General features: G+C 50.7%; 5 protein-coding genes across 9 annotated transcripts in view; 1 reads left to right on the top strand and 4 right to left on the bottom strand.

Moving 5' to 3' along the window:
• Positions 1–24,105, top strand: part of LOC100551480 (A-type potassium channel modulatory protein KCNIP1) — a 371,266-nt gene that overhangs the window by 161,220 nt on the left and 185,941 nt on the right. The gene's annotated exons all lie outside the window — the stretch shown is intronic.
• Positions 675–1,580, bottom strand: LOC146543317 (uncharacterized). The gene has a single exon (XM_085236807.1). It carries the CDS (start codon positions 1,578–1,580, stop codon positions 675–677), a length of 906 nt encoding a protein of 301 aa, XP_085092933.1.
• On the bottom strand, positions 3,568–4,473 carry LOC146543316 (uncharacterized). The gene has a single exon (XM_085236808.1). It carries the CDS (start codon positions 4,471–4,473, stop codon positions 3,568–3,570), a length of 906 nt encoding a protein of 301 aa, XP_085092934.1.
• LOC146543315 (uncharacterized) lies at positions 6,465–7,370 on the bottom strand. Its single transcript, XM_085236832.1, has one exon. It carries the CDS (start codon positions 7,368–7,370, stop codon positions 6,465–6,467), a length of 906 nt encoding a protein of 301 aa, XP_085092958.1.
• LOC146543314 (uncharacterized) lies at positions 9,364–10,301 on the bottom strand. The gene has a single exon (XM_085236834.1). The coding sequence runs from the start codon at positions 10,267–10,269 to the stop codon at positions 9,364–9,366; it is 906 nt and encodes a 301-aa protein (XP_085092960.1). The 5' UTR covers positions 10,270–10,301.

Raw genomic sequence — 24,105 nt, 5'->3', positions numbered from 1 at the left:
GAGTCGCTGTTCCTGGCAGTGTTCAAGAGGCGTCTGGATGAGGAGCTGCGAGATACGGTTTAGTAGCTTGTGGTAGAAGTGGTAATGAGAAGATGGTTGAATCAGGTGACCTTATAGGTCGTTTCCCACCTTGTGATTCTATGATTCTATGATTCATGCAAAATATATAAATTTCAGCTGTGGAAATTAGAGAGAGAAAAGCAGACATCCAGATGCAATCTTTATTCTGTATATATGATGCAGATGGAGGAAACAGCATAGGATGGGACAAAATCCACATCATTTCCACATCTGCACTAGTTATTCCTGTGTTATATCGTGCTCCTAACTGGTGTGCTAATGAAGAAATGCCAATACAAAAAAAAATAATCCTCAGTGAAGCAGCAGGTGAGGGCATCTGCATTGTGCTTGCTAGAAGAAGCCCACACGTGTTTTGCTTATGCCAGTTTATCGTGGTGGAAATAAAGAAGTGATTCTACACCCTGCCACGGGACCAGAAGAGGGAGAAAGCAGCATGGGTAGGGATAGGAACGCCAACACCCTTGTCAATAACACGGAGACTTTTTTTTTTTTCCTGAATGTATTTTTATTTTCTCTCCAAAGAGCAGGCTGGGAGGCAGATGTTGGCCTCCCAGCCTACCGGAGGCGTGCTTTGATGGCAGTGGGATGACGGCCTAGCGCCGCCGTCGGGGCCGCCTCTTGCGGGGTGGGGGCGAATCCTGGGGGCTGCTGCAGGTCTTCCTCTTTGGGGCGCGCCGGGGCCTCCCACACGAGCGGTCTCTGCTCTGGATGGAAGGGCCCGCTGCTGCTGCCTGCCCTGGCTCTTCCTGCGGCTCCTCTGCTGCGGTCGCAGTGGCGGTGCTGGGGTGCCCAGATCCCCCAGTGGAGCTGCCGAGGAGCTCCTCGGTGCCAGAGGCAGGAGGATCCAGATGGGAGGTGCTGATGCTGGGGCTGGCTGCAGGGCCGTCCTCCCGCCCTCCTGCAGCATGGCCGTCCCGCTGGTCCAGCTGGCGTTGGATCAGGGGGCCATACAGGGCTGCGGCGATGCTGATGAGGCGCTGCACGAGGGGCACCATGTTGCTGTTGGTCATCGCCTCCAGCTCCTGTACCAAGGCTGCCTGGTCGAGCCCGTGCTCACAGATGAGGTTCACAGTGGCCCACAGTCCCAATTGCACTTCCCACCAGTTGTCGCCAGACATTGCCCGGAACTCTTCCTGCAGGCAGAGGAGCAGGGGTGCGAGGTCTTCTGGATGTTGTTTGAAAAATGCAGCCCAGACCTCGGCGGGGAAGCTGTGCTCAGGTGGAATGAGCACCGTCTCTGCAGGCCCCTGCTCGTCCTGCAGGCCATCATCTGAGTGTCCCGTGGGCTGCGGGATGGAACACTCAAGATAATCATCATCCGCCCTCATGGAGTAGCGGATGCTGAATATTTTGTGCCCACATACGGCACAACTCGGCTGCTTCTTGGCCCACCAGATGGCACAGCCGTAGCAGAGCCGGTGTTGGCAAGGGGTCACATAGGTGACATCCTCCCGACCTTGCCCGCAGACGGGGCAGGTCCAGTTGGATGGCACGTCCATGGTCCCGGGCTCTACGGTGGGCTGGGGAGAGCTGAGGTCGGGAAGCTGCTCCCCTCACTGGTGCTGCAGCAGGCAGAAGGTATTACAAACTGCAAAAGAGAAAGAGAGGCCAAGGTCGGTTGCTGCCCCAGGGGCAGGCAGGCAGCAGTGATGCCCCTCTCCCCCCATCCCTCAGCAAGAAACCCTCCCCCTCCTCTTGTTTTGCAGAGCGGGCTCTGGGGCCTACTGCTAGTCCCCCGCTGGATGCAGTGGAAACAAAACTGGTGGCAGCATGGCATGGTGTATGCCACGCTGTCCCAGTTCTCCAGGCATATGGGGCAGTGGGTGCCTAAAGCTGCTTCCACACTTCCACCAGTTGCAGTGGGAATGGAGGAGTGGGAGATGACAATTCGCTCCCCGACACTGATGCAGTGGCAGCAGGTGTCGCATTGGAACAGGACAAGAGATTCCACGGGCCTGGGCCAACGTGGGGAGGGTTCCTCAAGAAGCATCCCCCCAGATGCCAGCGTGAGGCATTGCCACGCTGCCTACCTGCCCTGCTGCACGCGACTCTGCGCAATGTCCCGTCTGCCTGCTCCCAGCAGGGTCAGGGTACAACACAAGTGGCTCTGAGACGGCGCTGAGAGCTGCCTAGCAGCACCCAGAGCACGTTCCAGCTCCAAACTTGCCCTGTCCACACTCCAATCCTCGCACACACGCTCGGTCGGAGGCCAGGCACGAACTGATCGGCTGGGCTGCCGCACCCGCGTTAAAGCAGGGTGGCCCGAGCGGTCACAATCCATCGCACACTGATGTCACAAACATCGCTTGGCCAGTCCTCACCTTCACTCTGGGTCATCATCACCCGTCCCACAGTGATGCCGCCATCCATGGCTTGGTCATCACAATGAGCTGGTCTCACGTGCTACACGTGTGCCAGCCGCACTCAAGCCCCAGCACCTCTGCTTGTTCCATTCCTCCCCACATCTCATGTGCTTGGCATCAGTGTTTCACACCAATCACCGGTGCCTGGGACGTGTCTTCCCACGGGCCCCATCGGGTTGCCCAGGCCATGGCACGCAGCCCCGGGCATGTACAACAAGAAGGTTTATTCAATAAAAGGTCACACCTCCCTCTGTCTCTTGGACTAGATGATTGTAGAGGTCTTTTCCAGCTTTAATGATTCTAAGAGGTTTGGCCTCTTCTCCCAGGCAACAAACAGGACCCAGGAAATGGCCACAAGTTGTACCAGAGGAGGTTTAGGTTAGATATGAGGAAAAACTTTTTCTCTCAGGGAGTGGTCAGGCACTGGAATGGCTGCCCAGGGAGGTGGTTGAGTCGCTGTTCCTGGCAGTGTTCAAGAGGCGTCTGGATGAGGAGCTGCGAGATACGGTTTAGTAGCTTGTGGTAGAAGTGGTAATGAGAAGATGGTTGAATCAGGTGACCTTATAGGTCGTTTCCCACCTTGTGATTCTATGATTCTATGATTCATGCAAAATATATAAATTTCAGCTGTGGAAATTAGAGAGAGAAAAGCAGACATCCAGATGCAATCTTTATTCTGTATATATGATGCAGATGGAGGAAACAGCATAGGATGGGACAAAATCCACATCATTTCCACATCTGCACTAGTTATTCCTGTGTTATATCGTGCTCCTAACTGGTGTGCTAATGAAGAAATGCCAATACAAAAAAAAATAATCCTCAGTGAAGCAGCAGGTGTGGGCATCTGCATTGTGCTTGCTAGAAGAAGCCCACACGTGTTTTGTTTATGCCAGTTCATCGTGGTGGAAATAAAGAAGTGATTCTACACCCTGCCACGGGACCAGAAGAGGGAGAAAGCAGCATGGGTAGGGATAGGAACGCCAACACCCTTGTCAATAACACGGAGACTTTTTTTTTTTTCGGAACTTATTTTTATTTTCTCTCCAAAGAGCAGGCTGGGAGGCAGATGTTGGCCTCCCAGCCTACCGGAGGCGTGCTCTGATGGCAGTGGGATGACGGCCTAGCGCCGCCGTCGGGGCCGCCTCTTGCGGGGTGGGGGCGAATCCTGGGGGCTGCTGCAGGTCTTCCTCTTTGGGGCGCGCCGGGGCCTCCCACACGAGCGGTCTCTGCTCTGGATGGAAGGGCCCGCTGCTGCTGCCTGCCCTGGCTCTTCCTGCGGCTCCTCTGCTGCGGTCGCAGTGGCGGTGCTGGGGTGCCCAGATCCCCCAGTGGAGCTGCCGAGGAGCTCCTCGGTGCCAGAGGCAGGAGGATCCAGATGGGAGGTGCTGATGCTGGGGCTGGCTGCAGGGCCGTCCTCCCGCCCTCCTGCAGCATGGCCGTCCCGCTGGTCCAGCTGGCGTTGGATCAGGGGGCCATACAGGGCTGCGGCGATGCTGATGAGGCGCTGCACGAGGGGCACCATGTTGCTGTTGGTCATCGCCTCCAGCTCCTGTACCAAGGCTGCCTGGTCGAGCCCGTGCTCACAGATGAGATTCACAGTGGCCCACAGTCCCAATTGCACCTCCCACCAGTTGTCGCCAGACATTGCCCGGAACTCTTCCTGCAGGCAGAGGAGCAGGGGTGCGAGGTCTTCTGGATGTTGTTTGAAAAATGCAGCCCAGACCTCGGCGGGGAAGCTGTGCTCAGGTGGAATGAGCACCGTCTCTGCAGGCCCCTGCTCGTCCTGCAGGCCATCATCTGAGTGTCCCGTGGGCTGCGGGATGGAACACTCAAGATAATCATCATCCGCCCTCAAGGAGTAGCGGATGCTGAATATTTTGTGCCCACATACGGCACAACTCGGCTGCTTCTTGGCCCACCAGATGGCACAGCCGTAGCAGAGCCGGTGTTGGCAGGGGGTCACATAGGTGACATCCTCCCGACCTTGCCCGCAGACGGGGCAGGTCCAGTTGGATGGCACGTCCATGGTCCCGGGCTCTACGGTGGGCTGGGGAGAGCTGAGGTCGGGAAGCTGCTCCCCTCACTGGTGCTGCAGCAGGCAGAAGGTATTACAAACTGCAAAAGAGAAAGAGAGGCCAAGGTCGCTTGCTGCCCCAGGGGCAGGCAGGCAGCAGTGATGCCCCCTCTCCCCCCATCCCTCAGCAAGAAACCCTCCCCCTCCTCTTGTTTTGCAGAGCGGGCTCTGGGGCCTACTGCTAGTCCCCCGCTGGATGCAGTGGAAACAAAACTGGTGGCAGCATGGCATGGTGTATGCCACGCTGTCCCAGTTCTCCAGGCATATGGGGCAGGGGGTGCCTTAAGCTGCTTCCACACTTCCATCAGTTGCAGTGGGAATGGAGGAGTGGGAGATGACAATTCGCTCCCCGACACTGATGCAGTGGCAGCAGGTGTCGCATTGGAACAGGACAAGAGACTCCACGGGCCTGGGCCAACGTGGGGAGGGTTCCTCAAGAAGCATCCCCCCAGATGCCAGCGTGAGGCATTGCCACGCTGCCTACCTGCCCTGCTGCACGCGACTCTGCGCAATGTCCCGTCTGCCTGCTCCCAGCAGGGTCAGGGTACAACACAAGTGGCTCTGAGACGGCGCTGAGAGCTGCGCTAGCAGCACCCAGAGCACGTTCCAGCTCCAAACTCGCCCTGTCCACACTCCAATCCTCGCACACACGCTCGGTCGGAGGCCAGGCACGAACTGATCGGCTGGGCTGCCGCACCCGCGTTAAAGCAGGGTGGCCCGAGCAGTCACAATCCATCGCACACTGATGTCACAAACATCGCTTGGCCAGTCCTCACCTTCACTGTGGGTCATCACCACCCGTCCCACAGTGATGCCGCCATCCATGGCTTGGTCATCACAATGAGCTGGCCTCACGTGCTACACGTGTGCCAGCCGCACTCAAGCCCCAGCATCTCTGCTTGTTCCATTCCTCCCCACATCTCATGTGCTTGGCATCAGTGTTTCACACCAATCACCGGTGCCTGGGACGTGTCTTCCCACGGGCCCCATCGGGTTGCCCAGGCCATGGCACGCAGCCCCGGGCATGTACAACAAAAAGATGTGTTCAATAAAAGGTCACACCTCCCTCTGTCTCTTGGACTAGATGATTGTAGAGGTGTTTTCCAGCTTTAATGATTCTAAGAGGTTTGGCCTCTTCTCCCAGGCAACAAACAGGAGCCGGGGAAATGGCCACAAGTTGTACCAGAGGATGTTTAGGTTAGATATGAGGAAAAACTTTTTCTCTCAGAGAGTGGTCAGGCACTGGAATGGCTGCCCAGGGAGGTGGTTGAGTCGCTGTTCCTGGCAGTGTTCAAGAGGCGTTTGGATGAGGAGCTGCGAGATACGGTTTAGTAGCTTGTGGTAGAAGTGGTAATGAGAAGATGGTTAAATCAGGTGACCTTATAGGTCGTTTCCCACCTTGTGATTCTATGATTCTATGATTCATGCAAAATATATAAATTTCAGCTGTGGAAATTAGAGAGAGAAAAGCAGACATCCAGATGCAATCTTTATTCTGTATATATGATGCAGATGGAGGAAACAGCATAGGATGGGACAAAATCCACATCATTTCTACATCTGCACTAGTTATTCCTGTGTTATATCGTGCTCCTAACTGGTGTGCTAATGAAGAAATGCCAATACAAAAAAAAATAATCCTCAATGAAGCCGCAGGTGTGGGCATCTGCATTGTGCTTGCTAGAAGAAGCCCACACGTGTTTTGCTTATGCCAGTTTATCGTGGTGGAAATAAAGAAGTGATTCTACACCCTGCCACGGGACCAGAAGAGGGAGAAAGCAGCATGGGTAGGGATAGGAATGCCAACACCCTTGTCAATAACACGGAGACTTTTTTTTTTTTCCTGAATGTATTTTTATTTTCTCTCCAAAGAGCAGGCTGGGAGGCAGATGTTGGCCTCCCAGCCTACCGGAGGCGTGCTTTGATGGCAGTGGGATGACGGCCTAGCGCCGCCGTCGGGGCCGCCTCTTGCGGGGTGGGGGCGAATCCTGGGGGCTGCTGCAGGTCTTCCTCTTTGGGGCGCGCCGGGGCCTCCCACACGAGCGGTCTCTGCTCTGGATGGAAGGGCCCGCTGCTGCTGCCTGCCCTGGCTCTTCCTGCGGCTCCTCTGCTGCGGTCGCAGTGGCGGTGCTGGGGTGCCCAGATCCCCCAGTGGAGCTGCCGAGGAGCTCCTCGGTGCCAGAGGCAGGAGGATCCAGATGGGAGGTGCTGATGCTGGGGCTGGCTGCAGGGCCGTCCTCCCGCCCTCCTGCAGCATGGCCGTCCCGCTGGTCCAGCTGGCGTTGGATCAGGGGGCCATACAGGGCTGCGGCGATGCTGATGAGGCGCTGCACGAGGGGCACCATGTTGCTGTTGGTCATCGCCTCCAGCTCCTGTACCAAGGCTGCCTGGTCGAGCCCGTGCTCACAGATGAGGTTCACAGTGGCCCACAGTCCCAATTGCACCTCCCACCAGTTGTCGCCGGACATTGCCCGGAACTCTTCCTGCAGGCAGAGGAGCAGGGGTGCGAGGTCTTCCGGATGTTGTTTGAAAAATGCAGCCCAGACCTCGGCGGGGAAGCTGTGCTCAGGTGGAATGAGCACCGTCTCTGCAGGCCCCTGCTCGTCCTGCAGGCCATCATCTGAGTGTCCCGTGGGCTGCGGGATGGAACACTCAAGATAATCATCATCCGCCCTCATGGAGTAGCGGATGCTGAATATTTTGTGCCCACATACGGCACAACTCGGCTGCTTCTTGGCCCACCAGATGGCACAGCCGTAGCAGAGCCGGTGTTGGCAAGGGGTCACATAGGTGACATCCTCCCGACCTTGCCCGCAGACGGGGCAGGTCCAGTTGGATGGCACGTCCATGGTCCCGGGCTCTACGGTGGGCTGGGGAGAGCTGAGGTCGGGAAGCTGCTCCCCTCACTGGTGCTGCAGCAGGCAGAAGGTATTACAAACTGCAAAAGAGAAAGAGAAAGGCCAAGGTCGCTTGCTGCCCCAGGGGCAGGCAGGCAGCAGTGATGCTCCCTCCCCCCCCATCCCTCAGCAAGAAACCCTCCCCCTCCTCTTGTTTTGCAGAGCGGGCTCTGGGGCCAACTGCTAGTCCCCCGCTGGATGCAGTGGAAACAAAACTGGTGGCAGCATGGCATGGTGTATGCCACGCTGTCCCAGTTCTCCAGGCATATGGGGCAGTGGGTGCCTAAAGCTGCTTCCACACTTCCACCAGTTGCAGTGGGAATGGAGGAGTGGGAGATGACAATTCGCTCCCCGACACTGATGCAGTGGCAGCAGGTGTCGCATTGGAACAGGACAAGAGACTCCACGGGCCTGGGCCAACGTGGGGAGGGTTCCTCAAGAAGCATCCCCCCAGATGCCAGCGTGAGGCATTGCCACGCTGCCTACCTGCCCTGCTGCACGCGACTCTGCGCAATGTCCCGTCTGCCTGCTCCCAGCAGGGTCAGGGTACAACACAAGTGGCTCTGAGACGGCGCTGAGAGCTGCGCTAGCAGCACCCAGAGCACGTTCCAGCTCCAAACTCGCCCTGTCCACACTCCAATCCTCGCACACACGCTCGGTCGGAGGCCAGGCACGAACTGATCGGCTGGGCTGCCGCACCCGCGTTAAAGCAGGGTGGCCCGAGCGGTCACAATCCATCGCACACTGATGTCACAAACATCGCTTGGCCAGTCCTCACCTTCACTCTGGGTCATCACCACCCGTCCCACAGTGATGCCGCCATCCATGGCTTGGTCATCACAATGAGCTGGCCTCACGTGCTACACGTGTGCCAGCCGCACTCAAGCCCCAGCATCTCTGCTTGTTCCATTCCTCCCCACATCTCATGTGCTTGGCATCAGTGTTTCACACCAATCACCGGTGCCTGGGACGTGTCTTCCCACGGGCCCCATCGGGTTGCCCAGGCCATGGCACGCAGCCCCGGGCATGTACAACAAGAAGGTTTATTCAATAAAAGGTCACACCTCCCTCTGTCTCTTGGACTAGATGATTGTAGAGGTCTTTTCCAGCTTTAATGATTCTAAGAGGTTTGGCCTCTTCTCCCAGGCAACAAACAGGACCCAGGGAAATGGCCACAAGTTGTACCAGAGGAGGTTTAGGTTAGATATGAGGAAAAACTTTTTCTCTCAGGGAGTGGTCAGGCACTGGAATGGCTGCCCAGGGAGGTGGTTGAGTCGCTGTTCCTGGCAGTGTTCAAGAGGCGTTTGGATGAGGAGCTGCGAGATACGGTTTAGTAGCTTGTGGTAGAAGTGGTAATGAGAAGATGGTTGAATCAGGTGACCTTATAGGTCGTTTCCCACCTTGTGATTCTATGATTCTATGATTCATGCAAAATATATAAATTTCAGCTGTGGAAATTAGAGAGAGAAAAGCAGACATCCAGATGCAATCTTTATTCTGTATATATGATGCAGATGGAGGAAACAGCATAGGATGGGACAAAATCCACATCATTTCTACATCTGCACTAGTTATTCCTGTGTTATATCGTGCTCCTAACTGGTGTGCTAATGAAGAAATGCCAATACAAAAAAAAATAATCCTCAATGAAGCAGCAGGTGTGGGCATCTGCATTGTGCTTGCTAGAAGAAGCCCACACGTGTTTTGCTTATGCCAGTTTATCGTGGTGGAAATAAAGAAGTGATTCTACACCCTGCCACGGGACCAGAAGAGGGAGAAAGCAGCATGGGTAGGGATAGGAACGCCAACACCCTTGTCAATAACACGGAGACTTTTTTTTTTTTCCTGAATGTATTTTTATTTTCTCTCCAAAGAGCAGGCTGGGAGGCAGATGTTGGCCTCCCAGCCTACCGGAGGCGTGCTCTGATGGCAGTGGGATGACGGCCTAGCGCTGCCGTCGGGGCCGCCTCTTGCGGGGTGGGGGCGAATCCTGGGGGCTGCTGCAGGTCTTCCTCTTTGGGGCGCGCCGGGGCCTCCCACACGAGCGGTCTCTGCTCTGGATGGAAGGGCCCGCTGCTGCTGCCTGCCCTGGCTCTTCCTGTGGCTCCTCTGCTGCGGTCGCAGTGGCGGTGCTGGGGTGCCCAGATCCCCCAGTGGAGCTGCCGAGGAGCTCCTCGGTGCCAGAGGCAGGAGGATCCAGATGGGAGGTGCTGATGCTGGGGCTGGCTGCAGGGCCGTCCTCCCGCCCTCCTGCAGCATGGCCGTCCCGCTGGTCCAGCTGGCGTTGGATCAGGGGGCCATACAGGGCTGCGGCGATGCTGATGAGGCGCTGCACGAGGGGCACCATGTTGCTGTTGGTCATCGCCTCCAGCTCCTGTACCAAGGCTGCCTGGTCGAGCCCGTGCTCACAGATGAGATTCACAGTGGCCCACAGTCCCAATTGCACCTCCCACCAGTTGTCGCCAGACATTGCCCGGAACTCTTCCTGCAGGCAGAGGAGCAGGGGTGCGAGGTCTTCTGGATGTTGTTTGAAAAATGCAGCCCAGACCTCGGCGGGGAAGCTGTGCTCAGGTGGAATGAGCACCGTCTCTGCAGGCCCCTGCTCGTCCTGCAGGCCATCATCTGAGTGTCCCGTGGGCTGCGGGATGGAACACTCAAGATAATCATCATCCGCCCTCAAGGAGTAGCGGATGCTGAATATTTTGTGCCCACATACGGCACAACTCGGCTGCTTCTTGGCCCACCAGATGGCACAGCCGTAGCAGAGCCGGTGTTGGCAAGGGGTCACATAAGTGACATCCTCCCGACCTTGCCCGCAGACGGGGCAGGTCCAGTTGGATGGCACGTCCATGGTCCCGGGCTCTACGGTGGGCTGGGGAGAGCTGAGGTCGGGAAGCTGCTCCCCTCACTGGTGCTGCAGCAGGCAGAAGGTATTACAAACTGCAAAAGAGAAAGAGAGGCCAAGGTCGCTTGCTGCCCCAGGGGCAGGCAGGCAGCAGTGATGCCCCCTCTCCCCCCATCCCTCAGCAAGAAACCCTCCCCCTCCTCTTGTTTTGCAGAGCGGGCTCTGGGGCCTACTGCTAGTCCCCCGCTGGATGCAGTGGAAACAAAACTGGTGGCAGCATGGCATGGTGTATGCCACGCTGTCCCAGTTCTCCAGGCATATGGGGCAGGGGGTGCCTTAAGCTGCTTCCACACTTCCATCAGTTGCAGTGGGAATGGAGGAGTGGGAGATGACAATTCGCTCCCCGACACTGATGCAGTGGCAGCAGGTGTCGCATTGGAACAGGACAAGAGACTCCACGGGCCTGGGCCAACGTGGGGAGGGTTCCTCAAGAAGCATCCCCCCAGATGCCAGCGTGAGGCATTGCCACGCTGCCTACCTGCCCTGCTGCACGCGACTCTGCGCAATGTCCCGTCTGCCTGCTCCCAGCAGGGTCAGGGTACAACACAAGTGGCTCTGAGACGGCGCTGAGAGCTGCGCTAGCAGCACCCAGAGCACGTTCCAGCTCCAAACTCGCCCTGTCCACACTCCAATCCTCGCACACACGCTCGGTCGGAGGCCAGGCACGAACTGATCGGCTGGGCTGCCGCACCCGCGTTAAAGCAGGGTGGCCCGAGCGGTCACAATCCATCGCACACTGATGTCACAAACATCGCTTGGCCAGTCCTCACCTTCACTGTGGGTCATCACCACCCGTCCCACAGTGATGCCGCCATCCATGGCTTGGTCATCACAATGAGCTGGCCTCACGTGCTACACGTGTGCCAGCCGCACTCAAGCCCCAGCATCTCTGCTTGTTCCATTCCTCCCCACATCTCATGTGCTTGGCATCAGTGTTTCACACCAATCACCGGTGCCTGGGACGTGTCTTCCCACGGGCCCCATCGGGTTGCCCAGGCCATGGCACGCAGCCCCGGGCATGTACAACAAAAGGTTGTGTTCAATAAAAGGTCACACCTCCCTCTGTCTCTTGGACTAGATGATTGTAGAGGTCTTTTCCAGCTTTAATGATTCTAAGAGGTTTGGCCTCTTCTCCCAGGCAACAAACAGGAGCCGGGGAAATGGCCACAAGTTGTACCAGAGGAGGTTTAGGTTAGATATGAGGAAAAACTTTTTCTCTCAGAGAGTGGTCAGGCACTGGAATGGCTGCCCAGGGAGGTAGTTGAGTCGCTGTCCCTGGCAGTGTTCAAGAGGCGTCTGGATGAGGAGCTGCGAGATACGGTTTAGTAGCTTGTGGTAGAAGTGGTAATGAGAAGATGGTTGAATCAGGTGACCTTATAGGTCGTTTCCCACCTTGTGATTCTATGATTCTATTACTTGTCTATTTGAGACATGCTCAGCTAGTTGGGAGGGTGTTTGTCTCAGTCCGAGCTTGTTGGCTTTGTGCTTTGTATCCATCTTCTGTTTCACAAGCCCTGAAAACTGTCAGTTAGAAATGCAGTTATCTGGGGAGAAGAAATTTGCTGTAGGTCTGTTTATTTAAGAGATAATGTCAGCCTTGGTACCTGCAGCCCTCCCTTGTTCCTGATAAAATCACAGAGCTATGCTGCTCCTTGGGCAGGTCCTTATCTCTGTCAGTTGAATATTTTCATTGTTTTATTGTTGGTCTTAACAGTTTTTCTCAGAAAATTTTCAGCTGGATTTCAGAACACAGCTGAGATGCATGAGACAACCTGTCTAAGCTTGCAAAGTACTTTTTTTAAGTGGTAAGATGAAGTGCTTTTAGTTTTTCACTTTGTGACAGATTATCAAAGAGACAAATGCTGGTTTTAGTTCTTGTAAATGCGGCAGGCTTTGTTGTTGTGTGTGTGCAGTGAACAGTGCAAGGTTCTGTCTGTTATTTACGTGTTGATGCTTTCGGCTCAGACTGATGGGTGTTGTGAGAAGTAACCCAGCACATGCCTATTGCATAGCAAGCCAAGCTGGAGATAAAGCAGGGGCAGCTTTGGAGCAGGAGTAACAGCCCATCTGCAGGAGCAGTCCTATCCTGATGGGTGTGTTGATCCCAGCATCCCTAGGCGTACAGCAGTCACCAGCTCATAACCAGCAAGTCCAGATATTTTACAGTTAAATCACTAATAAGCTTCAGTACAACAGGAAAGCTAAGTTATGTTGGTCAGCTTCACTGTCTTACTCAGCAGCTCATCAATAATGGAATAAACGTAGGCTGCAGCACTTAACTAGATTGTAGGAAATTGATATTGCTGGTAAAAAATAACAAATAAAAGGGAAGTGTTAATTGCAGGAAATAATTGTGGTACATCTGAGGTTGCATTTTATCTACCTCAAAGCAGTGCTGGAGCTGTGATATAACATCTATTTAGTCTTTGCACCTCCCGAGGGAAACAATTAGAAAACATTACAACAAAAAAAGTTCTTTGAAATTTTGGTGTCATGGTCATTACATATAATGAAATATTCTCTATCATTTTATGTTTGCACGCATTTGGGAGGAAAAATAGGGCTTCTTGTAGCATTACTGCTGGTCACGGCTGTATTCCTTGGGAAGGGAAGTGCGTGTGGATGGCAGTCTTTGGCTTGGGAACTGGAGGGGCTGGAGGGAGCAGCTCTCAGTGCTCCAGTACTGTCTTAGGCAGCCAAGAAAAACAGTGCTTCGTGCACAAGGAGCCTCCTACACTGAGGAGGGCAGAGCAGGGCACATCAGAGACCCATATTTATGTGACCAAGCTAGGAGTGCTTTGCATTCCTGCTGTTTTCCTGTAATTCCCTAGTTGACTTTGACTATGTAGGGGCTCTATCCAGCTTTTGTGGCTGCATCCCTGCAGGCTCACTGGACAGACAATTGCATGTGGTGTGAAAGGGAGCTGCCTGCCATGTGGCACAGTGAGTGTTTACTCTGCTTCCACAAGGAAAAGCAGATTTTGCCCAGTCAGATCCCCTTTCCAGGTACTTCAAGACTGGAACATCATCTCCCTAGGGGGAGAAGTCCCCCTCATCTACCCATAAAGACGGGTTTTATTCACTTTCTCTCCCGAAGCACGTTCATGTAAATTGCCCTATGGGCTGTATTTCCATTGCACAATTAACCTGAGCCATCCCCACTTGTATTAATTACTATAGAATTAATTTAGCTTGTGTGAGAGTTGCTACACCACAAACTCATGTTTGAGTCATGCTGTGTAAATACATCAGCAGCTGGTGAGCTGTGTTAACATGAACTCCTGGTTGTAATCCCCAGCAGCTAATAAAACTCTGTTCCAGGCATGGAAATTAAAGGGGATTTTAGGCGTCCTTTGGAATTGAAATAGTGGTAAGTGTGGTTTGTAGCTCCAATTGAAAAGCAGCTCTCCAAAACATTGCTGCTTAGGTGGGGCTGCAGAGGGGCTGCCAGCACTGTGCTGCACTGTGGGGTGGCTGCAGTTGGGGTGGGGAAAGCCAGCCTGGTACTGAAAAAGCCAATCCCTGCTGTACTAAGTCAATAAGACAAAAAAATGTTGGTTTGGAGTTTGGGGAAAAAAAAAAAGTCTCCAATTCTTTGAGCCCTTTATCACTAAAGCTTCCCTTTCTGCTATTTAAGCTACTGCATCATGGCTGTTTCTTCAGCATGTCTTTTCAGATTGTTGCTCCCTCTGGTCAGTTTGCTCCAGATACCCACATCTCACTTCTTTAATAAAGACACAAGTTAAAAAAGAATAGTTATGAGGCATTTTCTCAGCGCAGCATAGGTTCAAAATGGTGTCTTTTGTATCTATTAAAAATTGAAAAACACTTTTATTTATTTTTATTTTAGTAGTTTTTTAGTTTTTCTCTTCTAGAGTGAATTTCTTATTCTCTTGGCTTCAGAAGCACCAGCCAAGAGCTCTTTTTGAAAGTACCAGACTCGTGGAATTGTAATTAGTGTGGGAAGGATAAACGCCATTCAGTACAGAATGCATTCAAGTTTCTACCCAGAAATTGCTCTGCACCTTTGAGTTATAGATAACCACATATTTAAAAGGGTAGCTCACTGAGCTCTTTATTTTTTGACTCGTCAAGAAAATTCAAACTCCAATAACAGCTTCACAAAGGTTTGGGTGAGTGGAGGCATCAGATCTAATTATAACAGAAGGATCAGAGGATCAAAGAACAAGGCTGAGCACAATGTAGAAAATTACTATAGAGGAAAGCTTGGAGTAAGAAAAGAAGATTGAAGAAGTTAAATAACTTGAGATTTTTCAGATAAAAAAGGAACAAGAGGTCAATGAAAAATTCAGCAGGCCTGCAAGAAGTGATTTATTGACAAAAGCAGCAGACACTTCTAAGAAGGATTTGATGAATTCTCAGCCTTGGTGCTCACCTGGCAAAGTGCAAGTCAGAAGCTGGAATGATAGAAATCTCCCATGAGGAGGGGAGGAAATGCTGGAGGAAGTGGTGCTCAGCCAGGATCGGCCAGAAAGCACCAAACTGTGCTGGCTACAGTGAGCTGCAGTGAAAGCCTTCAGAAGAGGCAACTGCATCCTCTGCACCTCCTTGTCATGAAGCAATGTTTCACTAACTTCAAGGGGACCAAAGAATCAAACCATTCTAAAAGAAGTATTCAAATACTTTTCTCCTGATTTTCTTTCGTTTTGTGTCTGCTCGCTCTCTTCCCCTCCACAATTTCACTATTTCGAGCTGTTGCTATTTGTTGGCCCTTCCCTCTGCTGCCTTTGGTCCTTCTTGACTTCCACTTGTATTGCTGCCTGACTGTGGGTGAGGAGTATGGCAGGGGCATGTAGTTGAAGTCTCTGCTCTCACTACTCCTGAATTCCTGTAACTTCATCCAACAGAGAGATTTTCTGCTCATCACCAAAGCAGTGAGCCCTTTTTCAGGTGCATGCATTACATGGTTCAGTGCATCTTATATATGACACCCCTTTCTAAAAGCTGTTGCTATTGGACTGGGTGTACTGATAGCATGATTTAAAATGCTTGTGTTGCTGGAGACCTTCCTTGCCTCTGTCTGGACCTGTCATTGTCACCTGTGAATACTTACATTATGCTAATCCACATCGTGTTCATATGTTTAGTGTTAATTAACATAAGCAAGGTTGCTGAATGCTGTAATTTAAATGCTAGGCACAGCTATTTTGCCTGTGACAAGAATGTATGAAAAATAATTTTCACAAATATTTCTAATCAAGAAACAATGGAGAAATTGTTTCTGAACAGCTTAATAACAAGCAGAACGTGAGTCCCAGCATTTTAGATTTATGGTGCATTGCTTCTCTAACTAGCAGCGATTTGCAGCTGGAAAAGTTTGCGTATTTGCCAACATGAGAAGAAATGAAATGATGAGGAATGCTTTTCATTACGCATTTTTATTTTTTTCTTCTGCTTTAAAGTACTGAGCTGCAGGAGAAGGTGGCACAGGAGGGGACAGGACAAGAGATCTCGTTGTTGGTCTCAGAAGAAAGCAGGTAGAAGCAGCTCAGCGGTTGAAGAATGGTGGGTCAGACACTAGGAGAGCTAAGAGCTTGTTTTGTTACCCACAGATGTGCTTAGGGTCAGCGTTGTAGTTTCATGAAGTTCCAGAATATGTTTGATGCGTGTTCAAATTTCAGTGCTTTATGAACTTGTCATTGTGACTTTCTCCAAAATCCCTTCTGATAGAAAATGGCCAGTCTTGGTGTGCAAGGGATCTTCTCCTTTTTCTTTCCTTACTTCTTTTTTCCCCTCCTTTCCTTCCCACATGCGTCTTTGTTTGGAGTGTCAGCCCCACGTTAGAAGGACAGGAGAGGTCAGTGCATCCCGGTGGGTGTTTTATTGTCAGTGCTTCCGTGAGCCTCAGATTTGTGTTCCTGGAATGCTCTGGAGCATCCAGAGCAGGAACAAAGACTGACTTGATTTTTGCTGCTGTATGTTAAAGCAATGAGGCCAGGGACTCCTCTAAGATCAGGAGCAGTAGAACTACAATCCCCCTTTTTTTTTTTCTGTGTGCTGTTGGGTGAAGTCAGAAGTTTGGTTTTTTTTTTTTTTATCTTTCTGTGCAGAAGGGCAGGAAATTGTGAGACTTCCAAATAAATCTAGACTCATCAAAGAGAAAAGATACTATATATTTAGAATGGCCGTGTAGCCTGAATGTCAAGGGGAGAATGGTGTCCTCCGTATCAGTGTGCTGTGTTTGCTCAGGTGGGGTTTGCATGTTGCATTATAGCTGATGGTGTCTGACATTCACTGCCTCCATGTACAGCCCAACACGTGCAGGGGGACCTCGATGAAGCAGGGGGGCCACGGAAGCAGTGTCTGGGGTCTCAGCTGCCCTTGGGACCCCCAGAGCTGGTCACACACTGCAGGTTTTCAATTTCTGGTGGCTGCTTTCTGCCAAGGCTTTTTATCTCAGATTAATGAAATCTTGATGACAATTTTCATAGCTCACAAAAGAGGATTACTGAAGATCGGTTTCCTTTAGATTTGATGATTTTTTTTGCTGTCATCCTGTTGGCGAGAATTGAATCTGAAACAAACAGTAAGTCTTCTGCTGACAGGACCTGGAAAGGAAATCAAGGGCTGCCTGGAAATTAGTGGTCTGCACCTGATGAGAAGTCATTCATCGGCTTCAGCAGAAAGTTGCCAATGCTGCAGCTCTCCGGTTCTTAAGGTACTCTTCGCATTATGACAGAGGCTGACTGAATATCAACATTCAGATTTTGAGTCTGTTTGCTTTGGTTGAGGTTATTGCATACAGCAGCCTGCTGCCAGCAGTGGGACTTGGTGCTGTGCCCACCCTGCCATTTGTACCTCTTGAAATGGAATATGCATAACTAGTTAATGAGAGCAAAGAGTATCTCGGCTGCATTATTGGACAGAATTTGATGGTAGCTATCAGTGATGTGATTTGGGGAGTGCTTCAGCCTTCAAGTTGTAGTAGTAATAACTCAGACCAGCAGTCAGCACTGCAGGAGCACATGCATCCCTTTATTGGAAGCATTCTTCATCTGCTGTAACCTTAATGTAGATTCTCTTGCTTAAACAAAGTTACGGTGGAGTTATAGATGGAAATAAACATAGTAGTGTAGGGAGCGGCACATTATCAGGGCACTGTGGTTACTGCCCCAACCAGGTGATAATTCTGCATAATGCACTCACCTCCAAACTTGTCACAGTTGTTTGTGCCTTTGCTGCTTTTCACATCTTCGCTTTGTAGTTGTGCCATGTAGTACTGCACCTGAATTTACATGGGAATGAGCTCGTGTTCCCCAAACCATGCTTTTCCTTGGTTGGAAGGCCTGCTGCTCCTCTGCATCGCTTGCTGAGCCGGGTGGCAACATGGGCAGCCCTTGCAGGGCCAGCAAGCAGCCCCAGTGCTCGGGCAGCATCCTTGGGGTGTGCTGGGAGTGCTGCTGCTGGGCTGCAGGCACAGGGCTGCAGCAGGGCTTTGGCTTCTGTTACAGTCTCAAGAATCCTGAAAACATGTGTTGGAGGGGGAAAATATCAGTGAGTTTAGCTGCTTGGGAGCTACCTGAAATAATCATTTATTTATTTGTTGCCATGAAAGTCTCTGTAGAGCAAAAAGTCTGTTTTGTCCCTGGGTCCCATAGTAAGGAGGCTCCAATCTGCAGGTCCCACTATGGTGTAATCCTGCTTTATTTACATTTACTTTTTGTAAATTTTTTGATGCTATTCGGTCTTCATTTTAATTTTGTGAATGATTTCAGTGTATTAACCTCTGGCAGTAATCACTGTGCGTATCACAGACCTTGAGGTTTCCATAGGGACAATGTGATTCCCCGTGATTGCTTGCATAGATACTGGGAAACCACTGCCCTGCTCACATTTGGTATTGGTTCTTAAGCCAGCTGTGTTAGGGGCTGCTGTAGCAGCAGCAGGGAATGGGGCATATTCTGCCTTTAGTTATATGTTTGGGGCAGACAGCAAGTCCTGTCTTCAGAGCCTGTTCGTGCCCAGCAGGGTCTGCTCCATCTCACTGATGTAGTTCAATACACTCTAGCAGTGAATCAAAATATTCCCAGGCGATATGCTAGGCTGGGGTTAACATACTGAGGGGGTCTTTGTATAGAAGACAATTGCTTTCCTGCAAGCAGTCTGTGGAGGTGGAGCATCAGAAGGTGTGCATTCACAGGATGGGAAATTAACAGTCATAGAGCTGTCTGCTCGGTGCGCAGGCTGTTGCGAGTCTGGGAGGTGCTGATGTTCATCTTAATGAAACTTGCCAAACTAATCTCCATTTTAATGGATTATTTGCAATGGCTGCAAACAGCAAGCTGTAGTGGAATATGCCCATCATGTTTTTTTCTAGCAGAGAAGATTGCAGTGTAGAACATGAAAATTATGAATCTTCATTAGAAAGTCCTGCTTCTAAAGTTATGAAATGATGCAGTGAATGCTGTATGTCATCTCAGTTAAAGCGTACTGCTGTTAATGACTGGAAAACAAAAGTTGTGACTTGGAGAGCATGTCCAAGCAGGACCCCACCAGAAATGCCCTCGCACATCCAGAATGCAGCTTCTCAACTGTACAAAAGAGCACTGTCTTATTTAGCCTGCTTTGCACGGATGTGATTTAACTTGACAGAAGCTGAGCTTACCTAGAGCTGTCTAATGGCTCTTGCTCTCTTTTACAAGACCCTATGATGGGAGGTGAAATGCAAATCAAAAATAGCCGATGAAATTTCCCCCTTAGTTACACAGTGGTATGTGCATCTGTTCAATGACCTGAATTATATGTGGTTAGTTTGGCACATTTCTTTGAAGTGCACTAAAGCAAAACAAAGGGAGAGACCCCAACATCTGAACATCTGCTCTTCCCTCTTTTCCTCCCTGATGTGAACTCAGTAGAAATGTTTGGAGTCAATTTATTAGCAGTCATCTGTGGAAATACAAAATAACTAAGAATTGCTTTTTTTCGTTGTTTGTTTGCTTGTTTTTGTTTTTTGTTCAGTAAGGCCCCTTTGATCATTATCATAAGAAAGAAACGAAACCAGCTGTTAACTCGGATTGACATTTCTTGTTCACATTCTTTATACCATTCTGACATATTCTCTTTAACGCTCCTGGGCACCGTGCACCACTGAGCTGTCACTCAGCTCACTTATTCTGTACCTTAGCCTGGCATGAGCAAGGGAGCACACACGTGTCCCATGCTGACGTTGGCATTCCCAGCTGCTCTCAGAGCTGTCCTTGTCATCATGTGCACAGCTAGGACACGTTTCCCCAGGGCCTTTTTCTGTCTGGTCGCAGTGCACGTTGCTGTGAGCTTGTTAGTTTAGCTCTGCATGTGCTCTGTGCTATTCTCAGAGGCTGTCGATGCAAAAGGAAGGCTTATAGGTTAAGATATAAGGATTGTTTACTGAGCTTTGGTTCGTGCATGCACCTTGTACCTGATGTTGGCCGCTCTTTGCAGAGTTTCTAGCAGCAGAGCACGTGGTGATTGCAGCCCTCAGTGCTGCCAGAGATGCCACCATGGTTTCTGTGGTCCCCTTGCACTGGGCTGTCTCAGTCAGACTGCTGGAACGTGGCAGGGTGCAGCTTGGTCGTCTGCAGGGAGGGAAGTTGGGTCATGGGTCTGTGGCATTTTCTGCTATGCCGACTGCCAAAATTGCCTTAAAAAGCCCTCTCCTCATTCCCTGTGTAGGAGAGGCTTTGATGCACTGCATTTATGTTCACATACTGCTTTTCAAAGCACAGGAGCTCCTGTTGGCATGGCGCAGGGCTGTCCTGGTGCCCAGAATCTATGTGGCATACAACTCTGTCCCCTTCCCTCGGGGTCTCCAGCTCCAGACAGACATGCAGTTTCTCCTTTATGAATTTTATAATTTTGAAAGGCAAGACTGCACTTGGCACAAAGTTCAAGCATATTTCATGGGGTAATGCATGATTTTCATTACTGAAATGTGAGCTTTTTCATCCCCAGGCATTGCCATAGTGGGATCTCAAGAAAGAAAGGTTGCAGCTCTGCCCCCAAAATGCTCATCTGCACGCCACCCTGGCTCAGGTGCACTAACCTTTGGAGCACTCCTGCCCCACAGCCTTGTTTTGGGACTGTCCCTAGGCCTTCTGTCCCCAGATAGATTCTTTTGTGACACTCCCCAGCTCCTGGCTGCTGCCTACACAGCGCTCAGCTCCATCTCCTGCTCCTGGAGCAGCACAGGGCCCTGCCTGGCTCTCCCCTCCCAGCCCCTGACTCTCATCTCCTGCTTTGTTAATATTTTTCTGCAAATGTTCTCCCTCTGTTCATAGAAGAAATAATCCAGCCGAAGACAGAAAGCAGTATCCGCCTCGTGTTGTGTTGAAGTTGTCACTAGAGATGTGAAGTGTTCCCTTCCTGAGCTCTCAGCTATCTGTTTTCAAGTGTGACGTCCTTAGGGCAAGCGCTAGGTCTGCTCTGTGGAGTCCTGCTCAGTTTTATTACTAAACCAAAGATGAACCAGCAGACAGTAATGCAGTTTTATTTCCAGCTCTCACTGCGCTGACTCATATAGGCAGAACAAGACCTCCATCTTTCTTTTTCCCTTTCTTTGAGTGCACAGATGTCTGTGTGTGGGCAGTCTCTCTCGATGTTCTCCAGGAGGATGGACAGAGCAGCACAGCAGTGCCTGACCCTGTGTTTCAGGAGGGGCTGCTGCTCCAGCCTGGGGTGCCACATGTCAGCCCTGTGCTGCTGTGCTCAGGAGAGCACCTCTCACTGCTCTGACCCTTCACTGCTCTGACCCCAGCACCTCACTTCTTGTTCCCCACTTGGTGGCACAGAGTGACCCTGGCTTTTATTTGGTTTGGTTTTGTATAGTTGTCTATGCTATAGACTGGAAAGCAAGTGGCTTCCTAACGTTTCAATTAATGCTGTCAGTGCTGTATTTGCATGACAATCTAGATGATCCCAAAGCTTCAAGTCTCATCTATTCCATCTGATTTCCCAGTTTTATTATTCACTGGCTTTCATATAATGAAAAATATATTTCCTGCAAAATGAAAGGGAGGACCTCTGCCTTTCGAGATCTGGCAAAACTAACTAGCATGAGAATTTGCTTTGGGTCCGTAGAGGTGCAGTAATGAATCTTTTAATGGTCCTGTTCTGCCTTGTCCTTACTCAGAATATAAAGGTTTCTTTGAAGACATCCTGGTGTATTGTAATGGCTCGTGAGTGGAGAAGGAGGGGGTGAAATTAGGTTCTGCTCTTTTGGAAGAAACATAAAAAAAAAAAATCTGGGAAAAAATAACCCACATGAGTGGTGAATTCCTTGTGGGAATCTGAAGTAGGAAGACTTACTGTGTGTTCTTACAATGACCAAAAAAAAAAAAAAAGCCGAATGATGGACTCTAACGATCCCCAGACAATTTCTACAGGTATAAGCAGCAAAACCAGCCTCAGCTTGGTCTCTTTGTCACCTGGCTGGTTTCCCTGTGGCACAGCAGATCATCCCATGCTGCTTGCATTTATCCCCGTAGCACCGTAAGATGGCTTTTTTTGCTCGGTGGGAGGACTTTCCTTAGCTGTCTGTGTTCCTGCTTCAAGCTGGGACAATTTTAGGGAATTAATGATGCGTATTCATCATAAGCAAACACACCTTATATGCACAGGTTAGTGTAGTTGAAACCTGAGCAGTCTTATCAGGGAATTATTCCCAAGGAGCCCCTGCCAGGACCTGGGGCCAGGCAGTGTACGTGGCAGCGGTGTTCTGGCACAGACAGCTGAGGACAGCAACGGGTTAAAAATTTGCTAAGCAACAGAAACTCTCATTTCATTCTCTTAGAAAAGGAACATTTTTCCTCTTGGCTTGGGATTATTTTTTTTTCTCCTAGCTAGCCAGTTCTCTACATCTTTTGTTTTAAAAATCAGAGCTGGAAGAGAAGGCAGGGGCTGTGGGCAGTGCCCATGGTGCACAGCTAGCGTGCAAGGGGAGTGCTGTGCTTCCTCAGTGTCTGCCTTGGGGAGGAACGATGGGCATGGCCACTTGGGTCTCAGAATAGCCAGGAGTGAGAAGGATGTTGGTAATGCTAATTGAGCCTTTTTAAAACAAAACCTACTTGGGAGCACTCCAAGTGGATTGCTGCAGGATGAAGGACAAGGGCTTGCCATAAGCCATCACTTTTTGATTTTGTGTTACTATTAGACAAATGCTCAGTGCTGTGCTTCAGGAGACACACACACACACACACACACACACACACACACACAAAAAGCATAAGAATGAATTTCACTAATGCCATAGCTTTTAAAATCTGGGTAGTTTTGAGACTTTTCCTCGCTAGTCTTAAACATGGGTGCTGTAGCTTTGCTTTACAAAGAGAAGATGGCTGATAACTCACAAGCACCCTGGGGCACAGTGCTTTGGGAGGATATTTCAAACTGGTCAAGATCCACGTTGCTGCATGCCGAACAAAACCACCCTCTGCTGTAGGGTGTCTTATAATGGCAAAGTGATGGAATGAGGTTTATTTACTAGCAGACAGCAGTGATAATTCGCAGGAGTCCATGGGACTTACAGATACGGTGTGAAAGTTTAGAACTCAGGCTTCTGGTCCTCGTCTAGAGGTAACCATCAGCATCTCTTGCACCCCAAGCAAGTAATAGCTTTTAGCCTGATAAATCTGGATGGTCATCTTCAGGGAAATGAAATTCCTGCCTGCAGTGTCACATACACTAATTCATTATTGTTTACAACTCTTCTGTTCCTCTGAGATCCTGGTTTTTGGCTGTGAGAGAAAGCATCTGCTGGTGAACTCGTGGTCTGGGACTCCGTACTCTTTGCCCAGACTCACATGCAGCTTTTCCTCTCATTCCTGTTTTGCATATTTTAGTCATACAAAGGGAAATGCACGCAGTGAGTGATTCCCATGATTTCACGGGGATCTGTCAGTGCTGGCTCCTGGCCAAGACGAACCGTTTTTCCTTTCAAGTCTCAGAGAAAACCAAATATCCACACATGCCCTCTGACTCCATGTACCGTGCTGCTTCAGGTTAACAGTAATGCAGCGTCGGGAATGCAGTTTTGTCTTCCCAAATTCCTTTTTCCTACGTATCTCCCATGTGATCAGCCACATCCGTGCCCAAAAGTAGCACAAGGGGCACAGACCCCCCTGCACTGCAGTAACCCCTCATTGCTCCTGTTTGGCATGGAGCTGACTGAGCCAGACACCAGGTGCTGAGGAGCTGCTGCCATGTGAGAATGCATCTCCCAGAGCCTCTGGTCATCCTCTGGCCTTTCTTGTGAGCAAAAAGCACAAAGTGGTGGTTTTCCATGTGCATGCTGCAAGCTATCTCATATTTTAATATGTAAGTGCAAATTAAATACTAATCAAGTAGGTGCTATAGGTATTTGGATAAAAAAATGTTTAATCTCAGAGTTATTCAGAGCCTCCTGGAGATGAGTGCAGCCTGAGGCTGGGGAAAGCACTTTGCTGGAGTCTGGAGAGAGGAGGGGACGCAGGGCAGTGCCACACCTGCCAGGAGCTTCATACCCACCTGCAAGCTGCTATGTGTGAGTTCAGGACTTTGGCACTGTGTTACCACAGTATGCTTTAAAAAATGCTGTATTTTGAGTTATAAAATGGAAAAAGAAAATGCATTATGCGTAACACCACAGCCTGTTGCAAGTAGTTAAACTGACTGAGCACCGTTTGCTGGGATGCACAGGGGATGCAGAGGTACCTCTGTGTGCCAGCACTGCTCTGCTGGCTGGGTGTGAGCAGGGGACCCAAGGCTGTGCTATGGGAAAGCAGTGCTTGGCAGCTTCTGATTTCTGGG

This window comes from Meleagris gallopavo, chromosome 15 (genome assembly GCF_905368555.1).
Source record: "Meleagris gallopavo chromosome 15, MGAL_WU_HG_1.1, whole genome shotgun sequence".
NCBI lineage: Eukaryota > Metazoa > Chordata > Aves > Galliformes > Phasianidae > Meleagris > Meleagris gallopavo.
This window is presented reverse-complemented; position numbering and strand designations above follow the sequence as displayed.

What these genes read in the sequence shown, in the direction of transcription:
- LOC146543317 (XM_085236807.1), bottom strand. Translation starts at nt 1,580, where the DNA reads ATGGACGTGCCATCCAACTGGACCTGCCCCGTCTGCGGGCAAGGTCGG.
- LOC146543315 (XM_085236832.1), bottom strand. Translation starts at nt 7,370, where the DNA reads ATGGACGTGCCATCCAACTGGACCTGCCCCGTCTGCGGGCAAGGTCGG.
- LOC146543314 (XM_085236834.1), bottom strand. Translation starts at nt 10,269, where the DNA reads ATGGACGTGCCATCCAACTGGACCTGCCCCGTCTGCGGGCAAGGTCGG.
- LOC146543316 (XM_085236808.1), bottom strand. Translation starts at nt 4,473, where the DNA reads ATGGACGTGCCATCCAACTGGACCTGCCCCGTCTGCGGGCAAGGTCGG.